General features: G+C 44.2%; 2 protein-coding genes across 13 annotated transcripts; one reads left to right on the forward strand and one right to left on the reverse strand.

Moving 5' to 3' along the window:
• Positions 1-32: 32 nt before the first annotated feature.
• LOC117573388 (S1 RNA-binding domain-containing protein 1) lies at positions 33-9,114 on the forward strand. Of its 10 annotated transcripts, none has more exons than XM_052007055.1 (11): positions 33-304; positions 4,493-4,843; positions 4,901-5,332; positions 5,394-5,749; positions 5,805-6,087; positions 6,147-6,346; positions 6,403-6,592; positions 6,645-6,875; positions 8,137-8,269; positions 8,333-8,462; positions 8,525-9,114. In XM_052007055.1, exons 1-11 carry the CDS (start codon positions 135-137, stop codon positions 8,743-8,745), a joined length of 2,697 nt encoding a protein of 898 aa, XP_051863015.1. In that variant the 5' UTR covers positions 33-134; the 3' UTR covers positions 8,746-9,114. The 10 variants fall into 10 exon arrangements, with proteins under 10 accessions (XP_051863015.1, XP_051863008.1, XP_051863009.1 ...); XM_052007048.1 differs by lacking the exons at positions 4,493-4,843; positions 4,901-5,332; positions 5,394-5,749; ... (2 more) ...; positions 6,403-6,592; positions 6,645-6,875 and adding exons at positions 371-721; positions 779-1,210; positions 1,272-1,627; ... (2 more) ...; positions 2,281-2,470; positions 2,523-2,753 and having other exon boundaries at positions 34-304; positions 8,525-9,113; XM_052007049.1 differs by lacking the exons at positions 4,493-4,843; positions 4,901-5,332; positions 5,394-5,749; ... (1 more) ...; positions 6,147-6,346; positions 6,403-6,592 and adding exons at positions 371-721; positions 779-1,210; positions 1,272-1,627; ... (1 more) ...; positions 2,025-2,224; positions 2,281-2,470 and having other exon boundaries at positions 34-304; positions 8,525-9,113.
• On the reverse strand, positions 2,750-8,165 carry LOC117573397 (uncharacterized). 3 transcript variants are annotated; one of them, XM_052007065.1, is made up of 2 exons: positions 7,504-8,164; positions 2,750-3,326 (listed from the first exon to the last, which is right to left on the reverse strand). In XM_052007065.1, the coding sequence occupies exons 1-2, from the start codon at positions 8,076-8,078 to the stop codon at positions 2,801-2,803; spliced, it is 1,101 nt and encodes a 366-aa protein (XP_051863025.1). In that variant the 5' UTR covers positions 8,079-8,164; the 3' UTR covers positions 2,750-2,800. The 3 variants fall into 3 exon arrangements, with proteins under 3 accessions (XP_051863025.1, XP_034112490.1, XP_034112491.1); XM_034256599.2 differs by lacking the exon at positions 7,504-8,164 and adding an exon at positions 3,382-4,054; XM_034256600.2 differs by lacking the exon at positions 2,750-3,326 and adding an exon at positions 6,877-7,448 and having other exon boundaries at positions 7,504-8,165.
• Positions 9,115-9,237: the final 123 nt, after the last annotated feature.

The raw sequence follows: 9,237 nt of genomic DNA on the forward strand, positions 1-9,237 counted from the left end.
TAACATATGTTTCATTAACAGCTGGTTGCCGACTCTATTTGTTATCGACAACAAATTGTTGAGCCATATCGATAACTGTCATCGAAATTTTGGATAGATTGTTTATTTATCTAATTGCGGCAAAAACTAATAGAATGTCCACACGACCGCGACGACTAGCAGCTAGGAAGACTCCGCTGGTTATAGAACTAAGCGACTCGGATGAAGACGGTACCGTAGCCTCAAAAGACAATGATGATTATAGGCCAACAGAAACTCGCACACGTTTTGTAGATCGAGCAGCTGCAACTGCCGCATCTGGCGCGTAAGTTCACAAATATTTAAACACTAATTACAAATATGTTTAAATATAAGTACATTTCTTGTTCAGTACTGCCTCCAGGAAACGTTTTCCGTCTACTAAGAACGCATCAGCATTATCGGATGCGCCAGCAGCGAAAAAAAGGCGCACAAAAGAAGACAAAGAGAATGAACCAAGTCCAAGCAATGGCGCAACTGAGGCCACAGCAGAAGAGCCATTGCCGCCTGCCCAAGAAGTAGACGGAGCTGCTCCAAGCACGACTTCAGCAACAACGACCACTGGACGCAGCTCATTTTGGGAGCGTCGCAAAGTGTGGAATATCCATGAGCTGCTAGCCGAGACGGAGCATATCCAGCCAACGGCTGCGCGCAACATTGTACAACTGTTTGAGAATGAAAACACCATTCCATTTATATGCCGGTATTGCTTAACATTCAATCTATAATTTCCTTAATATAATGGTGTCCTTTTGTGTAGATATCGTCGCGACCTGGTGGATCATATAACACCAGAACGTTTGCGCGACATTCGCAACACATACACAGAGATTGTAGATCTGCGCAAGAAAGCAGAAAACATTGTGCATCAACTGGAGCGCGAGAATGTGCTCAATACAGAAATACGCGAAGAACTTATGTGCGCCAAGACCAATGAGGAACTAGAGTTTCTATATGCGCCCTATAAGCCTGCTAGCAAGGGCACTTTAGCAGAAAGAGCCAAGGCCCTGGGACTGCAAGAGTACGCCGACTGTCTGCTTTATGGCACAGCACCCAAAGTAGAACTGTCTGCAATTGTGGATAGAAACAATGCGGATTTGGCTAGCGAGGAGCAGGTGTTGGCGGGCATCTGTAACATAATTATTCACAACATTAGCAAGAATACCAATGTATTGGAGGAGTTGCGTCGGCTGTAAGAATAGATTTGATATTTACATTGTTTTTAAATGCTTTAATCCTTTTCTTGTCAACAGACAAAATGTGCATCGAATTATGCTAAAATGCAGCAAAGCCAAAGCCACAACATCGAAGGTAACAACTAGTAAATCAACAGCTGGAAATGGAATTGCGGACAAGAAACTGGACAGCTCGAAGTTCGAGAACTACTTTAATTTCCTAGCCGATGTCAAGTCAACAAAACCACATCAAACGTTGGCAATTAATCGTGGCGAGAAGCACAAGTTTCTCTCCGTCAAAGTGGAGACGAACAGCTACTTGAAGAATGACTTAACTCGCTTCATATCGGAGCAGTACATGTCCCAAGGCCTCAATTATCCGCTACGCCGCGAGGTATTCAGTCGTGCACTAGAGGAATGCTTCACCAAGAAATGTAAATGCTAAGAAATTACTAACTTTACTTTATAATAATGTAATGTTTCTCGTAGTGCAACCATTATTGTGTCGTCAGGTGCGCGCCGAGCTGAAAGAAAAGGCGACGCGTGCCTCCATCGAAGTGTTTGGCAAGAATCTGAAGCAACTTTTGTTGATGTCCCCGTTAAAAGGTGAACGCATCCTTGGCATCGATCCTGGATATACCAATGGTTGCAAATTGGCGCTTATCTCCGAGACTGCTGATGTTCTGGAAACTGGAGTTATTTATCCACATGGCCGACAGGCCAATCGCAAAGGAGCCGAACAAAAGCTTATTCAACTTCTTAGCAAATATAAGTAGGTGGTTAATGATAACGAGTTCTTTCTTGTCATTGTCTTCTCTTATTTTATCGCAGTGTTCGCATCATTGCTCTGGGCAATGGCACCGCTTGCCGCGATACAGAAATGTGGCTGTCGTCCCTCTTTCAAGCGGGGATTCTCGACAGTCAAAGTATTCGTTACAGCATGGTGAATGAAAATGGTGCCTCGATTTATTCCTGCAGCGATGTGGCCACCAAGGAGTTTCCCAACATGGACAGAAACGAAATCAGCGCGGGTTTGTCTAAAGCACTTTTCAATTAACTTCAAGTTAATCAAAAATTCGTGTTGTAGTATCAATTGCTCGTCGTTTAAATGATCCGCTGAGCGAGTACGTCAAGATTGAGCCACGACATTTGGGCGTTGGCATGTATCAGCACGATGTGAAAGAGAAGACATTGACAGAGACGCTCAATGATGTGGTGTCCGAGTGTGTCAGCTATGTGGGCGTCGATCTAAACACCGCAAGTTTGAGTGTGCTCAAGTAAGTCAAAAAGTCGTTACCAGTAACTATTAACTAATCATCGTTTGCTCAGACATATTGCAGGTTTGTCGGAGAAAAAGGCCGAGAAGATTATTGAGCATCGCATCCAGAAGGGACCATTCCAATCTCGCAAGGATCTCCTCGCGGTGCGCAGCATTGGAGACAAAACTTACGTTCAGTGCGCCGGTTTCGTGCGCATCGAACCACTTAGCGTGGGTGGCAAAGTAAAGAATCCTCTGGACTGCACTTGGGTGCATCCGGAGAGCTACAAAGTGGCCGAAGCGTAAGTACAGTATATACGCACATTTATTAATTCCGAATTTAAGAAACTCATTTGAACTTATTTCCGTCATCACTTGACTTATCCACGCTGGCTTGTGGTGGAGAGGTGTCACTTAGCTTTGGCACATAATCACTGTCGCTCGTCCGTTGAGGTATTGTGGTCCGATTGGGTTCAACTTGGTTGTCCCACACCAGCTGAATGTTTTTATCCCGTCGATCGCATCCCTGGCACCAACAGGGCAAATATGGATCAAGTGGATTCTTATTGCGACAACGTTTGCAGCTACAATGCTCAACGCCAGCGCTCTTGAAGCTCTCAAAGTCCAGATTGTTGCGCAGCAAGGCCAAGTAATCGTCTATGGAATGCTCCTGGCCAGCATCGATTAACTGCGCCCAGGTCTTGAACTTACGCACCACTTCCAAGAAATAATCGTAAAGATCCTGTATGGTTTGCAGCACCGTCTCCAAGCCCATAAGAAACGGACTCTCTAGCGTCCTATCCAACTTATCCAAGCGCACACGCAACTCTGCCATGTCCTCACGTATGCCGAGTACTTCATCCGCCAACTGAGAGCTGCGAGGAGTGGCAACATAAGCCAATACGTCAATATTAGTTATGCAATACTTACTTGCTGGCATTGATCTCGTTGTATGCCTTTTGGAACTCGCAAAGCGCACGCTCTTCAGCCAACTGACTTAAGTACTCTGGATAGATCTTATAGCCACAAGCGGAGCCAAAGAGCAGACGACGTCTTATGGCTTGGTAACGCATCTGCTTTGCCAGCTTTATTTGTTGCTCCTTGCACTGGGTCAACCGAGTCTCCAAACTCCTAAGCTTACCCTCTATCAAAAGTATCTGCTGATGCACACACTCTTCCAGACGATAATCGTATCGTGTATAGAGCGTTTCACATTGCTCAAATTTGGGCAATAGACTGTTCTTTGGCAGTGTGGCACCACGACAAGGTGGCGGAAGTGGGTAGCGTTTGTAGCGCTCGGGCGGATAATCCCAACAGGGACCAAACTGCACATTAGCTGTCATGCCCGGTGACTTCCAGCAGGCAGTATAGACGCTCTTCTTATCGTAAATTGGATTCTCACCACAAGCTATATACTTAATCTTGGTTGGCTTTTGGGCAGGTGGATAATTCCAACGCTCCGCGTAGAGTTTTTGCAATTCTTTTAGCTTCTTTTTTGGTGCCATAATTGGGATGTCTTGTATTCTTTTGTAAACTGTTTAAATTTTTCTTTTTGCCTTGCAGTGTCATACAGGAATGTGAGTTAAAACTCTCGGACATTGGCAAGCCAAGATTTAGGGAACGTATCAAACAGTTGGCCATGACAGCGAGCACATCACAGGATACCGGTAATAACATATGTTTCATTAACAGCTGGTTGCCGACTCTATTTGTTATCGACAACAAATTGTTGAGCCATATCGATAACTGTCATCGAAATTTTGGATAGATTGTTTATTTATCTAATTGCGGCAAAAACTAATAGAATGTCCACACGACCGCGACGACTAGCAGCTAGGAAGACTCCGCTGGTTATAGAACTAAGCGACTCGGATGAAGACGGTACCGTAGCCTCAAAAGACAATGATGATTATAGGCCAACAGAAACTCGCACACGTTTTGTAGATCGAGCAGCTGCAACTGCCGCATCTGGCGCGTAAGTTCACAAATATTTAAACACTAATTACAAATATGTTTAAATATAAGTACATTTCTTGTTCAGTACTGCCTCCAGGAAACGTTTTCCGTCTACTAAGAACGCATCAGCATTATCGGATGCGCCAGCAGCGAAAAAAAGGCGCACAAAAGAAGACAAAGAGAATGAACCAAGTCCAAGCAATGGCGCAACTGAGGCCACAGCAGAAGAGCCATTGCCGCCTGCCCAAGAAGTAGACGGAGCTGCTCCAAGCACGACTTCAGCAACAACGACCACTGGACGCAGCTCATTTTGGGAGCGTCGCAAAGTGTGGAATATCCATGAGTTGCTAGCCGAGACGGAGCACATCCAGCCAACGGCTGCGCGCAACATTGTACAACTGTTTGAGAATGAAAACACCATTCCATTTATATGCCGGTATTGCTTAACATTCAATCTATAATTTCCTTAATATAATGGTGTCCTTTTGTGTAGATATCGTCGCGACCTGGTGGATCATATAACACCAGAACGTTTGCGCGACATTCGCAACACATACACAGAGATTGTAGATCTGCGCAAGAAAGCAGAAAACATTGTGCATCAACTGGAGCGCGAGAATGTGCTCAATACAGAAATACGCGAAGAACTTATGTGCGCCAAGACCAATGAGGAACTAGAGTTTCTATATGCGCCCTATAAGCCTGCTAGCAAGGGCACTTTAGCAGAAAGAGCCAAGGCCCTGGGACTGCAAGAGTACGCCGACTGTCTGCTTTATGGCACAGCACCCAAAGTAGAACTGTCTGCAATTGTGGATAGAAACAATGCGGATTTGGCTAGCGAGGAGCAGGTGTTGGCGGGCATCTGTAACATAATTATTCACAACATTAGCAAGAATACCAATGTATTGGAGGAGTTGCGTCGGCTGTAAGAATAGATTTGATATTTACATTGTTTTTAAATGCTTTAATCCTTTTCTTGTCAACAGACAAAATGTGCATCGAATTATGCTAAAATGCAGCAAAGCCAAAGCCACAACATCGAAGGTAACAACTAGTAAATCAACAGCTGGAAATGGAATTGCGGACAAGAAACTGGACAGCTCGAAGTTCGAGAACTACTTTAATTTCCTAGCCGATGTCAAGTCAACAAAACCACATCAAACGTTGGCAATTAATCGTGGCGAGAAGCACAAGTTTCTCTCCGTCAAAGTGGAGACGAACAGCTACTTGAAGAATGACTTAACTCGCTTCATATCGGAGCAGTACATGTCCCAAGGCCTCAATTATCCGCTACGCCGCGAGGTATTCAGTCGTGCACTAGAGGAATGCTTCACCAAGAAATGTAAATGCTAAGAAATTACTAACTTTACTTTATAATAATGTAATGTTTCTCGTAGTGCAACCATTATTGTGTCGTCAGGTGCGCGCCGAGCTGAAAGAAAAGGCGACGCGTGCCTCCATCGAAGTGTTTGGCAAGAATCTGAAGCAACTTTTGTTGATGTCCCCGTTAAAAGGTGAACGCATCCTTGGCATCGATCCTGGATATACCAATGGTTGCAAATTGGCGCTTATCTCCGAGACTGCTGATGTTCTGGAAACTGGAGTTATTTATCCACATGGCCGACAGGCCAATCGCAAAGGAGCCGAACAAAAGCTTATTCAACTTCTTAGCAAATATAAGTAGGTGGTTAATGATAACGAGTTCTTTCTTGTCATTGTCTTCTCTTATTTTATCGCAGTGTTCGCATCATTGCTCTGGGCAATGGCACCGCTTGCCGCGATACAGAAATGTGGCTGTCGTCCCTCTTTCAAGCGGGGATTCTCGACAGTCAAAGTATTCGTTACAGCATGGTGAATGAAAATGGTGCCTCGATTTATTCCTGCAGCGATGTGGCCACCAAGGAGTTTCCCAACATGGACAGAAACGAAATCAGCGCGGGTTTGTCTAAAGCACTTTTCAATTAACTTCAAGTTAATCAAAAATTCGTGTTGTAGTATCAATTGCTCGTCGTTTAAATGATCCGCTGAGCGAGTACGTCAAGATTGAGCCACGACATTTGGGCGTTGGCATGTATCAGCACGATGTGAAAGAGAAGACATTGACAGAGACGCTCAATGATGTGGTGTCCGAGTGTGTCAGCTATGTGGGCGTCGATCTAAACACCGCAAGTTTGAGTGTGCTCAAGTAAGTCAAAAAGTCGTTACCAGTAACTATTAACTAATCATCGTTTGCTCAGACATATTGCAGGTTTGTCGGAGAAAAAGGCCGAGAAGATTATTGAGCATCGCATCCAGAAGGGACCATTCCAATCTCGCAAGGATCTCCTCGCGGTGCGCAGCATTGGAGACAAAACTTACGTTCAGTGCGCCGGTTTCGTGCGCATCGAACCACTTAGCGTGGGTGGCAAAGTAAAGAATCCTCTGGACTGCACTTGGGTGCATCCGGAGAGCTACAAAGTGGCCGAAGCGTAAGTACAGTATATACGCACATTTATTAATTCCGAATTTAAGAAACTCATTTGAACTTATTTCCGTCATCACTTGACTTATCCACGCTGGCTTGTGGTGGAGAGGTGTCACTTAGCTTTGGCACATAATCACTGTCGCTCGTCCGTTGAGGTATTGTGGTCCGATTGGGTTCAACTTGGTTGTCCCACACCAGCTGAATGTTTTTATCCCGTCGATCGCATCCCTGGCACCAACAGGGCAAATATGGATCAAGTGGATTCTTATTGCGACAACGTTTGCAGCTACAATGCTCAACGCCAGCGCTCTTGAAGCTCTCAAAGTCCAGATTGTTGCGCAGCAAGGCCAAGTAATCGTCTATGGAATGCTCCTGGCCAGCATCGATTAACTGCGCCCAGGTCTTGAACTTACGCACCACTTCCAAGAAATAATCGTAAAGATCCTGTATGGTTTGCAGCACCGTCTCCAAGCCCATAAGAAACGGACTCTCTAGCGTCCTATCCAACTTATCCAAGCGCACACGCAACTCTGCCATGTCCTCACGTATGCCGAGTACTTCATCCGCCAACTGAGAGCTGCGAGGAGTGGCAACATAAGCCAATACGTCAATATTAGTTATGCAATACTTACTTGCTGGCATTGATCTCGTTGTATGCCTTTTGGAACTCGCAAAGCGCACGCTCTTCAGCCAACTGACTTAAGTACTCTGGATAGATCTTATAGCCACAAGCGGAGCCAAAGAGCAGACGACGTCTTATGGCTTGGTAACGCATCTGCTTTGCCAGCTTTATTTGTTGCTCCTTGCACTGGGTCAACCGAGTCTCCAAACTCCTAAGCTTACCCTCTATCAAAAGTATCTGCTGATGCACACACTCTTCCAGACGATAATCGTATCGTGTATAGAGCGTTTCACATTGCTCAAATTTGGGCAATAGACTGTTCTTTGGCAGTGTGGCACCACGACAAGGTGGCGGAAGTGGGTAGCGTTTGTAGCGCTCGGGCGGATAATCCCAACAGGGACCAAACTGCACATTAGCTGTCATGCCCGGTGACTTCCAGCAGGCAGTATAGACGCTCTTCTTATCGTAAATTGGATTCTCACCACAAGCTATATACTTAATCTTGGTTGGCTTTTGGGCAGGTGGATAATTCCAACGCTCCGCGTAGAGTTTTTGCAATTCTTTTAGCTTCTTTTTTGGTGCCATAATTGGGATGTCTTGTATTCTTTTGTAAACTGTTTAAATTTTTCTTTTTGCCTTGCAGTGTCATACAGGAATGTGAGTTAAAACTCTCGGACATTGGCAAACCAAGATTTAGGGAACGCATCAAACAGTTGGCCATGACAGCGAGCAAAGTTGAGCAGCTCGCACAACAGCATAAGTTGCCCACAGAGCGGGTGAGTGGACATTGAAGATATTATGAAAGAAACTGCTATAACTTTAAATTACATTCTTAACAGGTGAAATTCGTGCTCGATGCACTGCAGCGTGAACTGTTGCAGGATTATCGCGCGGATCTGGACAAACGGCCGCTATTCAAGCAAGGACTCACACGGCTGGAGGATCTCAGCCTAGGCGATGTCGTCACAGGCAAGTGAATTATTAGACAACAAAAAATTTCCCTTGTAACCATGCTTGTTTTCAATCTTCAGGTGCTGTCACCAATGTCACACATTTTGGTGCCTTCGTGGACATTGGGGTAGAGCGCGATGGCCTCATACACAAGAGTCATATGAACAATTGTGAGCTAAGCATTGGAGATCGCATTATTGCCTCCGTACTCAAGGTGGACATGCAGCGACGACAGCTGGGATTGCGTTTGGAGAACATGCTGGAGGAGACGGACACATCGTTCACATTGAAGACGGAGTAAACATAGCAACGAAACAAAACACACATTGCATTTGTAAAGTTTGTTTGGAAGTTTTTAATGAGTGTCATCATCATGGTTTATATCATCAATTTCATTTTGCATTTTGTTTTTAATTTGTTTGTTTATTACTAAAAATATTAATTGTATGTATGTATATGCATATATAATAGTATATAAAATGCACTCAAAGCTTATCAATTAGTGTTTAATTGTCTCATATCAAGCGTGTCCCCCTCTCATCATCATCATCATCAGTTGGTTTTCAGTGTGATTCACTCATTGATTGATCAATACATTTTGGGCTATTTTATTCGTTTGATAAGCAAGTGTTTGGGTTTTCGTTTTGTTTTTTATTTCATTTCTCAATTTATTGCCGTTTCAATAGAATTGTTAAAAATAATTATAAACAATTGTTATACAGTTTACATTTACATAATTACACAATAATATATAATATATATTAAAAAATATACATACGTATGTATTCAAAGT

This window comes from Drosophila albomicans, chromosome 2R (genome assembly GCF_009650485.2).
Source record: "Drosophila albomicans strain 15112-1751.03 chromosome 2R, ASM965048v2, whole genome shotgun sequence".
NCBI lineage: Eukaryota > Metazoa > Arthropoda > Insecta > Diptera > Drosophilidae > Drosophila > Drosophila albomicans.

What these genes read in the sequence shown, in the direction of transcription:
- LOC117573397 (XM_052007065.1), bottom strand. Translation starts at nt 8,078, where the DNA reads ATGGCACCAAAAAAGAAGCTAAAAGAATTGCAAAAACTCTACGCGGAG. An exon ending in AACGAGATCAATGCCAGCAA is followed by an intron (nt 3,327 to 7,503) that starts GTAAGTATTGCA and finishes CACTCCTCGCAG; the next exon opens with CTCTCAGTTGGCGGATGAAG.
- LOC117573388 (XM_052007055.1), top strand. Translation starts at nt 135, where the DNA reads ATGTCCACACGACCGCGACGACTAGCAGCTAGGAAGACTCCGCTGGTT. An exon ending in ACCATTCCATTTATATGCCG is followed by an intron (nt 4,844 to 4,900) that starts GTATTGCTTAAC and finishes CCTTTTGTGTAG; the next exon opens with ATATCGTCGCGACCTGGTGG. An exon ending in GGAATGCTTCACCAAGAAAT is followed by an intron (nt 5,750 to 5,804) that starts GTAAATGCTAAG and finishes TGTTTCTCGTAG; the next exon opens with TGCAACCATTATTGTGTCGT.